The sequence below is a fragment of the Ctenopharyngodon idella genome, chromosome 2 (assembly GCF_019924925.1).
Source record: "Ctenopharyngodon idella isolate HZGC_01 chromosome 2, HZGC01, whole genome shotgun sequence".
In the NCBI taxonomy this organism is placed as follows: Eukaryota; Metazoa; Chordata; class Actinopteri; order Cypriniformes; family Xenocyprididae; genus Ctenopharyngodon; species Ctenopharyngodon idella.
The window spans coordinates 5,519,688-5,538,515 of NC_067221.1; the positions used below are offsets into that span (position 1 = coordinate 5,519,688).

General features: G+C 38.4%; 2 protein-coding genes across 3 annotated transcripts; both read right to left on the reverse strand.

Moving 5' to 3' along the window:
• Nucleotides 1-1,544: 1,544 nt before the first annotated feature.
• Nucleotides 1,545-10,933, reverse strand: sall2 (spalt-like transcription factor 2). 2 transcript variants are annotated; one of them, XM_051859635.1, is made up of 3 exons: nucleotides 10,491-10,933; nucleotides 3,234-6,796; nucleotides 1,545-3,111 (listed from the first exon to the last, which is right to left on the reverse strand). In XM_051859635.1, the coding sequence occupies exons 1-3, from the start codon at nucleotides 10,561-10,563 to the stop codon at nucleotides 2,974-2,976; spliced, it is 3,774 nt and encodes a 1,257-aa protein (XP_051715595.1). In that variant the 5' UTR covers nucleotides 10,564-10,933; the 3' UTR covers nucleotides 1,545-2,973. The 2 variants fall into 2 exon arrangements, with proteins under 2 accessions (XP_051715595.1, XP_051715586.1); XM_051859626.1 differs by lacking the exon at nucleotides 10,491-10,933 and adding an exon at nucleotides 9,163-9,511.
• A 1,399-nt stretch (nucleotides 10,934-12,332) lies between these two features.
• Nucleotides 12,333-17,664, reverse strand: LOC127494070 (uncharacterized). The gene is made up of 4 exons (XM_051859662.1): nucleotides 17,437-17,664; nucleotides 14,204-14,908; nucleotides 13,390-14,070; nucleotides 12,333-13,283 (listed from the first exon to the last, which is right to left on the reverse strand). Exons 1-4 carry the CDS (start codon nucleotides 17,468-17,470, stop codon nucleotides 13,126-13,128), a joined length of 1,578 nt encoding a protein of 525 aa, XP_051715622.1. The 5' UTR covers nucleotides 17,471-17,664; the 3' UTR covers nucleotides 12,333-13,125.
• Between the last annotated feature and the right edge of the window lie 1,164 nt (nucleotides 17,665-18,828).

The following is an 18,828-nucleotide window of genomic DNA, read 5'->3' on the forward strand; positions in this document are numbered from 1 at the left end:
AAGGAGAATAATCCTGGAATGTTTTCATCAAAAACCTTAATTTCTTTGCGACTGAAGAAAGAAAGACATGAACATCTTGGATGACATGGGGGTGAGTAAATTATCAGGAAATTTTTATTTGAAAGTGAACTAATCCTTTAAGTTTGAACCACTGTAGTCACATGGACTATTTTAACGATGTCTTTAGTACTTTTCTGGACCTTGAATGGGGTATTTTCGTTGCTTTCTATTGAGGATTAAAAAAAACCTCACAGATTTCATCAAAAATATCTTAATTTGTGTTCTGAAGATGAACGTAGGTCTTACGGGTGTGGAACGACATGAGGGTGAGTAATTAATGACAGAAATTTCATTTTTGCACAGACAAACCTTTAACTGTTAGGTTACCCATATTCTTCAAAATATCTTCCTTTGCGTTCAAACTCATACAGGTTTGGAACAACTTGAGGGTGAGTAAATGATTTTTTGGTGAACCATCCCTTTAAACAGCCTTTCAGTTGCCATCTGACACACAGTTATACCTTTTTTGTTTCTACCGATTTTATGCCTTCAGTCTTGAGCTAAGGTTTAACACTGCCATCCACTGGTGGGATTCTGTTATTGCACGTTGTGTATATTAAAAAAGAGAAAAACATAAATATATTTAATATCAAGCGTCTAATCAGGAGCCTATCTTTTACTTTTAGAAGAGCTTCAGTCTTTATTGCTGGGCTGCCCTGAACGATTTGTGAAAACGTACTTCTATCAAAAGGTTAAATTCTCAAGGTATGTTGACGGCAGATGACATTTTGAACCCATCCTGGTGTTTCTGAAACTTTGTTTTACGAGTATGTATATCATTATCACTTATGTTGTGTTGCACACATCCATACATGTTGAAGGCACCCTTGACTTTCTCTAATAGTAAATCCATTCAGTTTAGGTAGCAAAGTGAAAGATGATTTATTAAGCCATACAAGTTTTTCCATTGCTCAAGTCCAAGTTTTTGTTCCAGATTTTGCGACTTGGTGCGTTGGCCTTGGATACAAGCAGTTTTCAAATGTCACTACGGCCATAAAGTCCAGCTTTGTGAAGTTTACGAATAGTAAGCTTGGACGTGTGAACCACTTTGCATTTGTAACTGTAATTCTGTAGCCTTTTTTTAAATACAGAACAATTTGTAGTTTTAGTACCCATACATACAGAATGTTAACATCCCAATATATACATACCCCTGCACACAAACACGTAGATTAAACGCTTTTTTCCCCGTGCTCCTTATGTGCCTCTGCATGGTTGTCATGGTGCAAGAGATTAGAGGCCAGTGCTCAGACAGATTGTCAACGCTTCCTCCAGTTTCTCCCTCACTGCGCTTGATGTGGCACACACAGAAGCAGTGCAGAGGAGTTTGATTGTGTTAGGGAGTGAGCGGATTAGGGATGCCTGTATGTGAAGAAAACTGTTTCCCTCAGACCACCAAGGAAGAGTAACATCACTGTAAATGAGATTTATAAAAGAAAGCAACAACAAAAAGTGTGTGCAATTAAAAGAATGGCATATTCTGGTCATGTATACACAGTTTTTTATTTCCATTTTTATCTTTTAGCTGTACCATGAAATTACAACTCACAGTCAGACTCATACACCCAATTCATTTCTATGGAAGATACATGTAAAAGTATCCAGACAAAGAACAAACATCACCATAGAAACAAACATTTCCACCAAGAAATATAGAAAGGGTTATCTTTTTAAGCTAGATAGTGGTTCATCTCAGAATCAGTCAAATTCTACCTTTTTCAATAGCTACACTGACAATATTAAAGTAACAAGAGCTTACACTGACTAACATACAGGCATGTTAAACAATCTTACCCGACTCTTTAGTCTAGTTGGTGTTAAGAGCAGTATATTGTCTAGTACTGTACAGCTGGACAGGACAAACATGGACACAATGGACATAGGTTGACTGGTCATATTTACATTCTGTTGTTTTGGTGCTTTTCAACTGTTAAAAGTAAAAGCCTGATGATTTAGTACAAGTAAAGAATATATCATGTGAATTTATCTAATGTAATTTTTTTTATGAAGTGTTTTGAATATCAGCTTGTCAAAAACACTGGTTCACACTTGGTTGGATCTAGGAAAACAATATTACATGTATTTCCTCTGGGCTCCAGCTGTACTGTCTGTGCTAAGCTTTTTTAAACATTTGAGCTTATTAAGAAAATTGATAAGAGCTTGAATTTTTTGGCCAAAGGTTAATAACATTGTCCACTTTGTGCATGACTGCCCTCCAAAACATAATGGAACAAGGTATCGACATAGTCTAACAAGATCTTTGACCAAATAAAAACATTTTTATAGAATCTGTTTTTAGTGCATTTGAAATGATTAATCAGTATTCTTCTTAATATGAAATGCACTCCCTACAAATGTTACCATCCTTAATAAAGAAATAGTACACCAATACAATAACTTTTAGTGAGAAACCAGTCAATTGTCATCATTGACTTTAGAAATTTTGCTCTGTTTCTCACCCAAAGCTATTGTTCAAATCCTTAGCTACCTTCAGATCTTAACTTTGGAAGAGTAAATAAAAACCATCATGACAACCTTGCACAGACAAAATAATTTACATTCATCAAAAAGAACATCACATAATATTCAAGGAAGTACTATAAGATATATTTAGACATTATTACATATATTAAAATACACAATGCAGGTATTTTAATATAAAAGATCAGGAACATTTTTAAAACCAAGTTAAGACCCTCTATGATGTGATTACTGTGTGTACAAACAGTATTGTGTGTGGTGTTTGTTTTTTGGTGAACAGTCTAGAATCATGGTCTATAATTAACCTTTATAAGTTCCTTCTTCTTGTCCGCTATTAGATTGATCTCAACACTCTCTGATTTCTTTAACAGATCCTTGTGGAGAGCTCTCTGATGCTTGCTGAAGTTTTTGGAGGGCTTGGTTTAAAAAAACTCATTGATGCCCTGGTGGCAGGAAGGTTGCAAGGTGGTGAGTTTGTGAGCGCTCATGATGCGACACTCTCTCTGGGCCCTTGGTCCTTGCAGGAGCTCGAGGTGCCTTGACAACTCCTCCATGGTGCTTCATATGTCCCTAGAAGTGATGAGATGTCATTTTATTTTCATGCATCTCTCAAATTACAAAAAGACAAGACATTGTACCATGTTAAACTGTATATTCACATTGAATGACCAAAATTGTTAAAGGCCACTTACCTTGAGTCCACTGCGACTTGCATACTCTTTTCCACATTCAGAACAGTGGTAGATTTTTTTCTCTGGCATGGGAGGTGGAAGACTGGGAGTCATTGATATGCATACAGTTGAGTCTGTTTTGTCCATTTCAGTTCCTGTTGTATCTTTAAGGTCCACTTTATCCTTTGCGGTTGAACTAGAGTGAGTTTCCTTTATGATCTTCTGCACATGTATGTCAGGCTCCTCAGTCTCAGCTGCATCCTCATTTGTCTTGTCTGCAGTGTCTGACACCATATCTGCATTAATACTCAAATCTGGAGTTGCCCTTTGACCATTCTTTGGTGTTTTATGTATTTTATCATCTGTCTTTTCTTCCTCTTGGGGGATTGATTTGGATGTTTGGACAAGGCTTTGGTCAGGCTCCTCTAGGCGTACCGTATGAGAAGACACACTCTCAGATCTCAGCGCAAGAAGAGAAGGTGGTGTTGATGCTGAATGTGGCCTAGGAATCCTGGATGCATTTTGAGCTTGTATACCAAGAAGATCCTCCAGATTTGATCTGGATCCAGAGCAAGAAATAGGTGAGAGAGATATATTTTCACTGAGTTCACAGTCATCTCTTTGTGGACTGGCTTTCATTAGAGCAGACATCTTTTTATCTTCCAAGGAGGCAGTGTTGCTGGAAAGTTCAAAAGATAGTTCATTAGTTGCAGAAGGACCAGTTGTTGCTGATGCTGACTGGGTGGCAGGAGGGACAAGTGATGCTGCAGATTCTACTGGAGAAGATACACTGAGAGAAAGCTCAGGGGGATCAGGTCTGAATGTTGGAGGTGAATGGGGAGTTGGATTCAAGGAGGGGTCAGGGCTTAGGTTGAAAGGTGGTATACGACCTGAGCTAAATGAAGCAGGTAGGCTGGAGGTTACAGGACATACTGTGGGAGCAGTGCTCACAGCAAGGGATTCGGTATATCTAGAATCTGAAACTGACTGTAGATCATCATGTAGTAACTGAACATCCATGCTAGGGCTTATCTCTGAAGCAGAGAGCTCAATAGATTGGGAATGGGACAAAGTATCACATTCTGTTGAAGTATCAGGCATGTCCTCTGGTGGTAGCTGTCCTCCTAAATGCATGCGGATATGATGTTGCAGGACAAGGGCATTGGTAAACTTCCGTTGGCATAAGGGGCAGGAATTCTGGGCACGACTGTTTGGTGGGCGGGCTCGATGGGTGGCAAGGTGTGCTCGAAGGCTTCCTTTTGTTGAGAAGGAACGACCACATAGCTTGCAGGGGAAGGGTCGCTCACCTAAATGAGTAGCCTGGTGCAGACGCAATGCTCTTGGGCAGCTTAACACCCGCAGGCACACGCTACACTGATTTGGGGCAAGTGTCCCAGCAGAGTTCATAAGTCCCAGGTAAGGTGACTCCTTGCTGAAGAGGGATGATGGTATTTGGATTGTAGATGATGGAAGTGAGGTGACCACATTTGTACTGAATGTACTTGTGCTCATTAAACCACTGGTGCTATAGCTTAATGCACTTGCTACACTGTGGCTGCTGGTAGAAGTCTCCCCAATGGATGAAACCCAGTGTGATTGACTATGTGGTTCTTTCTCTAACTTTTCCACCAGTCTCTGCAGCTTTGATGTGTCCGAGGTTGGGGTGGAGATGGAAGGGGCAGTGGATGAAGCTGTGAATGGGAACGGGATATGTTGTTGCGGGGATGGCAGGAATGACCCGGCTGGAGTTGTCTGCCTGAGAAACCCATGGCCTGGAAGATGGTGAGTGGAAGATGCTGGGAAGAAGATTTTGGGTAAGTTGGCAAGCTGTGAGTAAGCAGAATGGGGGAGCAGAGTAGGTATGGGTGGGGTGTTCTCATCAAAGCACTGTTGTTTCACTCCTTTATATACCCCAGCAATGGAGGAGGTGGATGAGGCAGGAGATGAAAGAAGGGTGGAGGCCAGAGAGGAGGATGATGATGAAGATGTTATTGAGGAGGTAGTGGATGTGGAGGCTGCAGCAGCCGCAGCCGCAGCAGCACGGTTGAGTTGAAGGAGAGAGTGTGCAGTGGTCAGCAGAGCCAAATCAATACTAGGAGGCAGAGATGAGGTTGTGGCACGTGTTGAGGCAGTAGTGCCCTCAAGACTGTCACCACACAGATCATCCTCTTGTTGTTTCTGATGCTTCTGAATAGCATTTGTATTGGTGGAGGTGATCGTTTGTTTTTGTGCTGATCCTCCCATTGATCCCCCAGTTATAGACGCAAAAAGTGAGCAGGGAAACAACGAAAAAGAGAGTTCAGGGTTTTGCTCACGATGACGCAAGAAGTGGACCTTGAGGTTCCCTCGTGTGGTGAATCGACTGAAACATACAGGGCACTGGTAAGGACGCTCCCCTGTGTGTGAACGCAAGTGTATTTGCAGGGATGAATCGCTGCTGAAGAGTTTCCGGCAAAATCGGCATGCATGCTGCATGCGCCCAGATGATAAGACAGGCGTACCTCCTTGACCAGAGAGTTTTGTATCCTGTGAGGGGGCAGAAGGGACAGCAGCTGCTGGGAGAGACTGGTTTGGGAAGGTAAGACTACTGTTTCCACTGGCTCCTGTGGTGTTAGAGGATTTTTGCGACGATAGGCCAAGGGAAAGTGTGAGTGGATAGTTTGAGGCAGCAGGTGAGGATACTGATGAGGATGTGGCAGCACTTGTATGATTGGTGAAGTTTGCTGGAGAAACTACCCCACTGTCATATTGTGCCTTATGGGGGCGCAAGACATTCAAGAGAGGGTGGGCATGTTTAGAGGACTTAGAGGTGGTCTGAGGGGGTAGCAGGGATGAGAAACAGGCCAAAAGAGGGGCCACAGAGGTAGGGGGAGGTGATGACTTTGGTCGTGAGGGTCTGGGGTTGTTATCAGAACTTTTTAAACAGAGCTGTGGCAGCGATGGTAGTATGAAAGGCTTTGAATCCACTTCACAAGATCCTCCTCCCAGTCTCAATACTTGCCGACAGATTTCCTCAGTCATCTGCATTTGATGGATTTGCCTCTGCTGCAGCACACGTAGCTCCTCCAAGATGAAAGCAATACTGACGGGTGCACATGCTGGGGCTGAAGGGACTGTGCTTGGGCTGGAAGAGGGTGTAACTGGACTTGGGGGACCCTGAGGCATAGAACTGGGGCTTCCAGGATATGGAGGCACACAGAGAGAAGCAGCAGTGGAGGAGGATGAAGAAGAGGTTGTGGTTGCTGACACACCTAACTTTGGAGAAGCCATGGGTGAGTGAGTGTGGTTGTGGGTAGAGAGCACAGTTGGTGCAGTGGTAGTGATAGTCTGATTAGTAGAATGGGATGGGATGTCAGGGATATGGGAAAGTTGAGACTCTGTTAGGTTTAAGGGAAATTGTATGGGCTGGCAGGGGATGTTAAAGATAGGATGGTTTGGTCTGGTCAGAGAAGGTGTTGTGAGCCTCTCAATTGGTGGACTTGGGATTAAGGTTGATTGACAGCTTTGAGTTGTAGAGTATGTGGAAGAGCAGGAAGAGTTCTTTGCAAGAGTAGAGGTGAGGGACTTCACTGCCAACTGCTCCTCTAAGAAATCAGAGAGAAACTATTTATGCAACAATTTATTCCATACAGATACTAGTCTAGTCTAATGTTTATAATAATAGTCCAATAGGTGCAAGAATAAAAAACGGTCAGGAAACTGATACTAAACAGATAGTTATATTGTTAAAAATGCACCCATACACCCTTTTAATTCCAAATCATGAAACTGATAAAGGTGGCCACTGCATATATATACTATACTATACATACTATACTAATAAGTATAGTTCAGAACACATAACTCATGTTTAATGTGATAGTTTCATCCTTACATCTACTATAATACAATATGTTGTTAGTCCTGAGATTCTTCACATTAGTGAATATATACATAGATCCGCTATTAATACTCATGAGTTTTTATGGTCTGGTGGTAGAACTTTTGTTAAGCGTGTCAGAGGTTCTGGGTTCTAATCTGCCCTCGTATAGTTTTTTTTTTTCTCATTAAAGCAAAAGATGTTCATCAGTGATTGTATATCAAGAGCAGGGACACATTTCTGTGCATTTTCTTTTGTGATTTCAACGGAAGGAATTGAGAGATTGAAGCACTCAGCATGATTTCAAAAACATACATTCCAGCGCCAGATCGCCTCTTATTTAACTCTGCTAGTCAACTAGAGATGTTTAATTTGTATTAGATACATCTGTACTGTGAGATGTTTAAAAAATGGTGGGGACAATATCGACCCAGGCAAAAAGTGGTCCCACCAGCAAATTACGTAAATGGTTGTCAGTAGAATGTACAGTTTGATTAATCATTCTAATTGTTTTATTTTAATTAATTTAATAAAAGATTTTTATTTCATTCATTATTTTAAATCAGTTATTAGGAAATTGAGTAAAGAGAAAATAGATTGTATTGTTTACACTTAGTTTTGTAATTTAATTCATTTGATCCTCTCTAGGTTCTAACATGTTCATTGTTTGTTGTCAGCTACATTATTGTTGTTATTGCAAACTGATACACCCAAGCCTTATAAACCTCTTAACCCGATTTCTAACCTTTAGTACTTTTCTTTTTATTTAGTTTGTTGACACCTTGATTGCTTTCCAATTGTTTTTACTCACTGCTTACACAAGCATCACCAAGGAAACATAGCATATGAGGCTCACACATGGATACCTCTGGCTGACCTGTAACACTCTATTTCTATTAAATGCCAACCAAAGTGTAGTATTGCTGTTCTAACCAAGGCTCCCCACCTACTGTGCCACATGAACGTGTGCCTCCCAATATCATAAATCTTTTTTTTTAACATTTAACTTTTAATATTAAAAATGTATCTGTTATCATTTGTCAAAGCGTTAATTTTTACCTCTTTTTTAAGTCAGTCTTGTACATGGCTGTCTTCTCCGCTCTCTCTCTATCCCCTCACTCCCTCTGATCTGAAATCCCATCCCTTGACCAGCTTACAATGCTTTTAGCACTGCTAACAGCCAACTTTGTTTCCACAGCAACAATGAACATGGACAATGAACCTCGCCACAAAGTTCCCAAACCCCTTCACCGACCCACCCTCTAGATTGAATAAGTGAGTATATGCTATTACATCCCATATATATTTAAACAAACCTTCTGTCCTAACCTAGCAAAGCCTGAAAGGTCAGTGAGCCTAAGTGCCATAGTCAACCACTAAAAACAGCCAAATTGCTTAAAATAAGTGACCTTTAGCATTAGAGCCATATCCAGAAACCAATGTGAGGACATAACAGCATGAATACGAAATTAATTAGCGATCCATACACACTCATATACTAGCGAGAGATGCATAAAGAGTTTCCTGTACTTAAAGAACTCTAGAATTTAAGTCACAGATCAACACACTCTTATGCACGTACTTCCTGGCAGTTAATGCCTGACTGCACGACCACAAAGCCTCACAGAGACAATTAAGTCTCATGCCATTCCCGCTCAAGTGGCTCCTTCTTTTCCAATGTTGTCCACCTTTTTCCACAACCTTTTTCTAATCCCCTTTTCAAAATCCAGTTCAGCATATTACACATCTCTGTTCCCTTTAGGTTCACTTTGCTATTTAGTCTTCTTTTTCTTAAAATCATTCTCACTAGCCATTCATACAATATCGTGGGTGGTCTAAATTCTTAGCTTGGGTCAGAAAATGATGAAAAGTACTAACTGGACATTCAAGGGAAGCTGTTGGGATGTATTTATATGTAAATAGTATTACTGAATTTAATTTAATTTTTTTTTACTTTTCTTAAAACTAGATCAGATATTGTAAACGTATGAATCTCTTAATGTCACAGCAAACATCTCGAATGGCATTTGCAAGATGGCTCGCGGGCAGAAACAATGGAGATCTCTTACTAAACAGTAAAACATTTCTCACCATGTTGAAGTAGCCACGAAGTGTTGAGGATGGGGCTGAAAAAGTGCTGAGGTCTTTTTTGTTTCCGGCGTGACATGATGCAGGGGAAAGTCAATGGCTAAATGGCCCATGAGTGAAAATCTCTCTCTTTAAACTAAATTACAGCAAATCTCACGGCATCAGTTCTGAGAAACAATCAAAAATCCATGTTTCATTTATATAGAGAGCTACAAGGCCAAATGCCAAGTGCATACATGAGCAAGCAATGTCTCAAAAGTGAACTAAGCACTTGGCAAACTAAATCTATGTCTATTCAGTGTCTAACTAAAATCCAAAGACAACTCTCCACCTCTTTTTCCCCCGTTTCTCTCTCAAACACAGCCTCGGCTTGTTCTCTCTGCATTTGCATTCAAATAACGCAGAACACCACCTACTCATGCATATACCCCTCCTTTCCCTTACACCCCCAAGTTTTAAGGCGTTCCCCTAAACCTTTTTTTAAGTCTCAGTATTGAGTATTTAATAATTAGACACCAGGTAAGAGCATATAAGACTGAGATACAGTATACAGTAAGCACTGAATGACATTTTTAACATATTTTTTGGCGCCTGTTGCCAAAAATCTGGCAGGGGACATATATGGCATATAGTGTTATATTGTTTTCTAATATCATATTCTCAGTTATGTAATTGCCTTTTTAAGTTAATCTCAAACATGACTGCAAACTTTAGTGCATTCAACAGGCCTGCATTAAGTTTATTAGGACCTCATGTCATTCTCATGCCAACGCCATCACTGTATTATTAAAATTTAGGCCAGATAATTTGCATCATTTTGGTTGTCTATAATACAGATGTGTCATGTTTTCAGGTGAGTTCATTTCAGTAGCATAATTTATGTCATGGTATTTATTTTAGAAAATCATCCTTGTCCTCCTCAGTTGATCTTTAGTATGATATTTTTTCTTCTTTTTTTAAAAAAGTAATTTGGCTTTCACAGCATTTGGTTAAGCACAAATTCCTCACATATGACATTTATATATTTATATAATTTGTATCAAAACTCAAGACTTTATTATAAAATGTTATAAAAACACAATAAAGTGTTTAGCTAGCATTTCAATTCATGCTATAATACGCCTGGTAAAATTCTTGTACAAATGTCATAATTACGTCAGCCAAATGCACGCGGGAACTACAGCTCTACTGTACGCGCGACCTGTTGCGTCCTCCGAGCGCGCGCTCTATGATCATAACCAATTATGATTCATATTTCTTATGACTACATGAAATACTTTGACGTAACTGACATTTGGAGTGTACAGATTGTAAATGGTATAAACACTTACCAGCAGACGATAATCTTTCACGGCTGTTTGTAAAATTAGGATAGATTACGTCGTACAGTGTCTGGGTCGTCATATCATCATTGCTGTTCCGGCATTTTGCCACCGTGATGCGCGGTCGTCTTTGACAGCAGGCAGCTCGACATCTAAATTATTTATTTGCTGTACTGTCGTTAGAACACTGTATATTCTGTTGTAGTCGTGACTGGTCACTTCTCACCCATTGTTTAGTGTTTGGTTTAATGGCACATTGCGATTTCGTAAAGTGATATTTCGCTATTCCTGTCATTCCCATAGTCCTCCCCTCCCTCGCTGCTCTGCTTCCTTTGTATTTGGTAAAAATGGCCCTCTCCCCGGCCTGAGCCTTTGTTGAGCACACTAGCGCTGCAGCATCGACGGATGTCTGTCTGTGAGTCTGTCGGTCCAATCCGGACACTGTCTCTGCAGAGTAATTAACGAGCCATTACGAATCATGTTTGTTTTTATCCTAACTGCCTAAAGTGCGAAGCCTTTACGTTTGCTTTAGGTCTGTGACACAATTTTCTTTTAAGAGTAGGTAATTTGAATTTTTATAGAAGATCATTTTATAGGAAATCATTCTTAGGCTACTAGAAAAAATGCCATTTCTATGAGAATGGTGTAGATATGTCCCCTTGTTGTTCACTTTGATTTCACATGTATTAGCCATAATACTGGAGTTGTTACTATAGAGCTATAGAGTTCAGTTGTTCAGTTCACTGAGTAGCTATGTTGCTAACAAGTTGCTAAAAAAGGACTACAACTACCACAAGGATGTGAATTTGTGTGTTTGATGAGTTGGACAATGGTTGTAGTCCATGAATAACATGTTAAAAACCTATAGGGAAGACAATGGCACAACCTAACACTTTTTTGTCTTTTTTTGTAAATACACTTGGGGTTCAGAGTATTTTCCCCCCACATTATTTTCGCACCTCTCTAGTACAATTGTTTGGTCTTGCTTCATTAATACAGTGTGTATGCATATTTTCTATTTTTATTTTCTAAAATTTACCCCAAAAGAATGGAAGGGAAATGTGACAACATGGCACATATCAGGGGCTCGTTGTAACATGACCCTATGACAGCTTCAAATGGTCTCTGATCTGATATATATATATATATATATATATATAATACGTGTGTGTGTGTGTGTGTGTATATATATATATATATATAGAGGACAAACTAAAATATTTTGTCAATAAAATACAATTATTGAGTTTTTATATATATAAAATATATATATTTTCAAATAATTAAAAATAAAGTAATTTTGGAACACCACAAAACAGCTATAAAGCATAATTCATAACAATAATAATTAATTTCTGAACACTGACTCTTAGACTATACTACCGTTTAAAATGTTTGGGATCAGTAAGATTTTTTAAAAATGTTTTTAAAAGAAAAGTCTTCTTCTTACCAAGGATGCGTTTATTTGATTAAAAAATACAGCAAAAACAGTAATATTTTGAAATATTTTTACAATTTAAAATAACACATTTTCTATAACAATATATTTTAAAATGCACTTTATTTCTGTGATCAAAGCTGAATTTTCAGCATCATTACTTCAGTCTTCAGTGTCACATGATCCTTCAGAAATCATTCTAATATGATGATTTGCTGCTCAAGAAACATTTATTATTATTATCAATGTTGAAAACAGCTGTGTACATTTTTTTCAGGATTATTTGATGAATAGAAAGTTCTAAAGAACAGCATTTATCTGAAATATAAAGCTTTTGTAACATTATACACTACCATTAAAAAGGTTGGGGTCAGTACAATTTTTTTTTTTTTTTTTTGAAAGAAAGAAAGAAAGAAAGAAATTAATACGACTATTCAGCAAGGATGCATTAAAGTGTTTAAAAGTGACAGTAAAGGCATTTATAATGTTACATGCTGTTCTTTTGAACTTTCTATTTATCTAAGAATTGTACAAAACTGTTCAACATTCCTAATAATCAGCATCAATCAGCATCTTTCTTCAGCATCAAATCAGCATATTAGAATTTAAAAAGCAAGCCTTTTTTACAATTCAAAACAAATAGAAAATTCAAATTCGAATACACAATTTAGCATTCTGTTTTCATTTCTTAGTTGTTCATGGCTTACATGTGTATAGTAATGTGTGTAACTAACTAAATAAATACATTTTCTATAGAGTTTTATTAAAGCCCATATGGCAGGGTGGAAGTAACACACTTCCAAGACCAATGTCTATGACATGTTAATGCTCTTGAATGGAAAATGCCACTTTATCTCTTTTAGGCTAATGTGGTGCACTGTTACTGTTTCCTTTGGGTTACAATTAATACAAATTTCCAGCACTGTAAATACAATAAATGCAAATACAAACTCACATACACACTAGGTATATTATCAGCCAGTAACTAATTGTGTTATTATCATTACAAACATTATGACTACATCTGTCTTGAGGTTGAGCTGATGGTAGAAATAGTAAAGCTGATTACAAAAGTCAAGCATATTTTTAAAGTTTAAAAACTGTTTTAAATTTGCAAGTAAATGGTTTACCATCCTGCTCTCATTACTTAAATGCAAATGAGTTTGAAGTATTACTGCATGCAGTGTTATTGTTTTCTTTATTTTTCTAATCTAATTTTATTTTCTGTATATTCCTCTGCAAGCCATCAGTACTGTTTTGTTTGACATCCTCTGAAATGTCCTCAGAAACATCTGGTAAGTGGCAGTAGTCAAACCCAGTGTCTGTATTTTCAAGCCATTTTGTAATGTAGTCTTCTTCATGCACTATAAGAAGAAAATGTATCATTAATAAAACTTTGTATAAACATGTTTTACTGACTGACAGTAATCAAATCATTGTTCTGCAGGGAGTCTGTCAGGCTGTACTTACTCTCAGGTTGATCCAGATTTAAGCTTCCTCTCTCGAGCTTGTCTAGGTCTGACATGTTAGATCCCCATCCACTGTCTCTCTCCTCCATTCCTCCTTCCACAGGTGTCAAAAACTCTGTGTTTCCTCTGGCCATCATCACTACTTTCTCCATCAACTCTCTGACCTGTTTCTCATCACCCCACTCCATGTTGTTTAGTACATGGTACCTGTTTCCACATTTATTGATCAGCCACTGTAGAGCCTCTCCTTCACTCTCAATGTGCTCTTCAATCGTAGGCGTCCCCATCCAGTCGCCCTTAGTGAACACAACTATACAGTATTTCCAGACATTTCGACCCAGGAGCTGCATGTGCTCTTTGACAGCCCTCCTGTGTGCCTCAGTGAAGGAGACACCAGACTGAAGAACCAGCAAAACTGCATGAGGTCCTGGTGGACACATCGTAACACTTGACCTGATCTCCTGCTTGACTGGCTCTGAAGTCTCCTTCACAGACGCGTACGGCCACCATCCAGGAGTGTCAATCAAAATGACTGTTTGTTTGTCAACCTCTCCTTTGCTCATCACGCACTTTTTTGACATGTTCTTCTCTTGTTTAATTTTCAGAATGGTGTTCCTCACTGAGGTCTTCCCAACAATATTGCCACCCATCAAAACGATCCTTAACTCTGGGATAGATATCTCTGCCAGAAATAACATGAAAGTTCATGAACCGTGCTAAACATTCAGCTGGAGTCATGTTACATACATAATCACAACTTTTCTATTAATTCTACAATGCTATTGAGCATTTTTTAAATCAAAGAGGTACTATACCTGATAGACGTTCTTTCAAGGTTAGGATCTTTGTTTTTACTTCGATCGCTCTCTCTTCAGCTCGTTTCTTCACTTTCCTTCTCTTTTCCTCCATTTCTTCAAACAGTTTGCTGTCAATTTTGAAGCCCTGTCCTTCATGCTCTGCTACCAAGCTCTCGATCTCATGAAACAGTTTTTCCACATTTATCCCCTTGCTGTCAGTATAATTGAAGACATGAACTCTGTTCCCACACTTCTTTATTACAATATCAAGCTCTTGTCCTGCTCTCTCAATGAGCTTCTTGTTATCTGCATGTCTCTGTGTTTTGTCGTTATGCATGAGCAGAACGATGGTGTGATTCCAGATCTGCTCACCCAGAATCTCCATGTGTTCAACAACACCGTTTAAGTGCATTTCTGTGAATGTTGTGTGCAGATTGATGACTAGAAGGAAGGCATGTGGAGCAGGACACAGTTTTAAACTGTGCACAATCTCCATCTGTATGTATTTTGCACTCTCTGCCAGTGTGGAGCTCCTCCACCATCCTGGTGTCATTACCAAAGTAACTGACCTGTTCTGATTCATCCCGTGTTTCTTCTCACTCTCGACTATCTCTTTTCCCACTTTACACTCATAATGACCAAGAATGGTATTAGCTGCACTGCATTTGTATTCAAATTTACTACCTATTACAATGACCTTTATCTCTGGATGAGATGAACAATCTGCAAGAGAAAATTAAGGAATCTTTAATTATAACTTGAGGTTGACAGCAAACATGAATTAAGATTGATCATCATATTTCAGATGTTTAGTTAAATTTATAGATTGTGTATTTTCATGTGCATGTGGTTTGTAGTGTAGTATTTCTTTTTAAAGCTTTTAAGATGTACATGACATGGACATATGCTGTAGTTTGCCTTGCATTTTTGTTTTGAGTTTGCTATCACATCATTACGTATTTTTGACAAGGTTTCCCAGCAGAGCAGTGTGAAAATGAAAACTTGTACAGAAACATTTCTCTTAAAGTCCCCATGTAGTCAATGCCTTAAAATAGCTTGAATGTAACTCTACACCCTTGCCTCATTTGATATACACAGATCAATGAATATGCAAATTAGCCCCGCCTCCACTTGCTCACGCCAGTTTAGAGATCCACTTGGTGAACTTACTGAGGTAAACGCTGCACAATGGTTTCACCTTTTTCAACATCTGACACATAACTGTAATTAATATGATTAGCCTTTTGCTTGACTATGTTATCACACAGCTAATAATGTGTTGCTAATGTTACACAAACTGTAGGTGTGTCCCAATTCACATACTTATGCACTGTTCTATTACGTTTTTAAGTATAAATAGTGCAAGTAGTGTGTTCACACTTAAAATTCCAAAAAGAAAAAGTACACTTTAAAGGATTAGTTCACTTTCAAATGAAAATTAGCCCAAGTTTTACTCACCTTCAAGCCATCCTAGGTGTATATGACTTTCTTCTTTCTGATGAACACAATCTGAGTTATATTAATAAATATCCTGATGCATCCAAGCTTTATTATGGCAGTGAACGGGACCAACAAGTAAGAGCTGAAGAAAGTGTCTCCATCCACATCCATCCATCATAAACGTACTCCACACGGCTCCGGGGGGTTAATAAAGGCCTTCTGAAGCGAAGCGATGCGTTTATGTAAAATAAATATCCATATTTAACATGTTATGAAGTAAAATATCTAGCTTTCACCAGACCGTCTTCCGTATTCAAGTTACGATGAAAGTAAACTGGCGTCGCGTCAGTTAAGCTTTTTCCGTAAGTTGAATAGGGAAGGCGTAGGACGTAGCATAAGCTTTTTGAACTGCGAGAGTTTTACTCTTTCTTCGTAAGTTGAATACGGAAGGTGGTCTGGCGGAAGCTAGATATTTTACTTCATAACTTGTTAAATATGAATATTTTTGTTTACACAAAATGCATCGCTTCGCTTCAGAAGGCCTTTATTAACCCCCTGGAGCCGTGTCGAGTATGTTTATGATGGATGGATGTGAATGGAGGCACTTTCTTCAGCTCATATTCATTGGTCCCGTTCAATGCCATTATAAAGCTTGAATGCGTCATGATATTTATTAATATTTCTCTGATTGTGTTCGTCTGAAAGAAGAAAGTCATACACACCTAGGATGGCTTGAGGGTGAGTAAAGCTTGGGCTAATCTTCATTTGAAAGTGAACTAATCCTTTAAATACCCGGATGATGCACTAAATTAACGGAAAAAACGAAGTGTGGAGTGTTGGACACTTAATGCACTGAACTGTCGCAGCTTTAATTACGTAGCGGAGGGGGAGGGGCTATCAGACTCCAATGCTAAATGACAAAATGACCTTATAAAATTCACACACCACACGGACGAGTACATAGTGTATAAGTGCATAGTGCGTCATTTGGGACACAACTCACGTTTCCGTTCGCCATCTCAAAGTCAGACAGCTGCCTTCTAACAATCAATATCTTTAGAAACACTCAGAATGTCAGTGGAGAAAGACATATAGTTCATCATAACATTGTAAAATACATCATACACCCGCTATATTGCTAAATCTACATATGATTTTTCATATCAACAGAAAAATATACTGGGGTAACCTGGCTTCTCTCGAGACTCTCCTGCTAGTTCACTGTTAATGATATGCTAAAGCCTGCCGGCATGTTGACGCGATACAAGGTAGTTTGTGACGTCACAGACACCAGGGATTTTAAACCATCTTCACTGCAGCTTTAAGGAGAAAATACTCAGCAATGGTGTTAATTTATGAATTTGCACATGGTTTGTCTTAAAGCATATTAAAAACACTACATAGACATATAAACAACATTAAAAACTTGATTTACACCACAGGGGGGCTTTAATATTCAGTTTCTAAGGACAATGTAAACTAATTGCTTTGAAACTTGAAACCTTTATAGTTTTATTTTCACTGTAGCCAAAATGAGATGTCTGTCATCTGTATGAAGTACAAGGCTTTGACCGTACAATATTAATTTGTACTTTTGGGGAATAAAATCAGATATGCCATCCTTAGGATGTTTATAATTTTTTTTAGCCTTTGAACAGCAATGTACGTATGATGTTACAGTATATGTAAATTTCTGTTCAAAGATATACTTATGATATTTTGAAGACTTTTGTGTCAGATCAACTACTGTCTAAAAGTATGATGATTATAAGGTTTGTTTCAAATTTTAAATGTACATTATGAAAACTTACTCTCATGACGATCTGAGTCCTCTCCTGTCTCCATTGTGCATCATAGACTGTCAGTTTGAAGTTCTTCTTTCTGTCTTCTTTCTGTTTCTCAATCTCAATCTCCTTTTTTCCCTTAGTTTTCAGTCTTTTTCAGTTCTCTCCTTTTTATAAAAATAATGAATTTTTAAGCATTTTCTGTCGGTTCTTGTGCATTTTCTCAAAGTGTCTCTGTTCTGAATAACTTAATGAACTGGTTTAGCAACTAACAGCTTCTTGATGAGAAGGACTCATAGCTCCACCCCCATTATTGTTTTGCAAGTTTTATACAAGGATGTTAGAGTCACAAGCATTCTTTATTTTCTCTAAATGCTAGTGACTTTGTTTTGTAGGCTTTTAATTCTAAGATTTTCACTAATGGTGTTACTTTAAAAATGCATTTTAATAGAAAGTTTGTTGTAACCAACATACCATATGTGGTTCATTTTGTTTTGGTGATGTAGTAAACTTGGGTGTGTCTGATGACATTCCTTCATCATACTTTCGATACACCTTCACCACATACATAAACATTGTACGCTATGATAATTCGGTTCGAATGCAATGATACGATGTCCTACCTGCCTATCAGCACATGTATTTCCATACCTCCAAGCACCTGTTCACACAGATTTTACACATCATCAGCGCTTTCCATAAGGCTATGCAGAGTTGTAGACAGACAGACACTGAGCACCAAAAACAAAGCAGCCTTTTACAGTTCCTCCTGAACCAAAACAAAGAGTTTATGCTGCTTTCACGCCATAATTATGAGATAGCAACATCCTCAGACTCAGATTTATGCCTTTCTTTGTCAACACTATCAATGCCGTAATGAATCTGCAGCAGTCAGGTGGTACAAGTCAGAGCTCTGTGAGTTGTTTACGTTCATTATTATTGTAATGTTATGCTTTGAGACATGAGGTAATTGAACGTCGTCTCTTGTCTCATGAACCTGTGCAGACTCTGCTGTGCTCATTCATGTGTTTTGAAGGAGGCATGGCTTTAGAGACACTCTGAAGGGAGGGTGGGATCTTGTGCTTTCAGAGTTAGCTTGCTATTGCTAGCCGCTCCGAAATTGCCTACACTACCTTTAAATAATAATGATTCTTATTACAAGTTGCAACCAACGGAAACCTACTTTGAAATTGGAATTAAGGATATACTGTATATATAAACACACACAGAGCGCAATTTGCTGGGGGGGGATGGGGGATATTTAGAATTATTTTTATCCCTATTTATAAAATGTATCCGCCCCCTCAACAGTGATCAATGCTGCTTCACCAATAGTCCATATAAAATAAATATTTTTAATATATATATATATATATATATATTATAAGCAGCTGTCTGACTCTGAGATGGCGAATGGGA

What these genes read in the sequence shown, in the direction of transcription:
- sall2 (XM_051859626.1), bottom strand. Translation starts at nt 9,238, where the DNA reads ATGTCACGCCGGAAACAAAAAAGACCTCAGCACTTTTTCAGCCCCATC. An exon ending in TTCGTGGCTACTTCAACATG is followed by an intron (nt 6,797 to 9,162) that starts GTGAGAAATGTT and finishes CTGATTTCTTAG; the next exon opens with AGGAGCAGTTGGCAGTGAAG. An exon ending in CAAGTCGCAGTGGACTCAAG is followed by an intron (nt 3,112 to 3,233) that starts GTAAGTGGCCTT and finishes CATCACTTCTAG; the next exon opens with GGACATATGAAGCACCATGG.
- LOC127494070 (XM_051859662.1), bottom strand. Translation starts at nt 17,470, where the DNA reads ATGGAGACAGGAGAGGACTCAGATCGTCATGAGA. An exon ending in CTTGAAAGAACGTCTATCAG is followed by an intron (nt 14,071 to 14,203) that starts GTATAGTACCTC and finishes TATTTCTGGCAG; the next exon opens with AGATATCTATCCCAGAGTTA. An exon ending in AAATCTGGATCAACCTGAGA is followed by an intron (nt 13,284 to 13,389) that starts GTAAGTACAGCC and finishes TTCTTCTTATAG; the next exon opens with TGCATGAAGAAGACTACATT.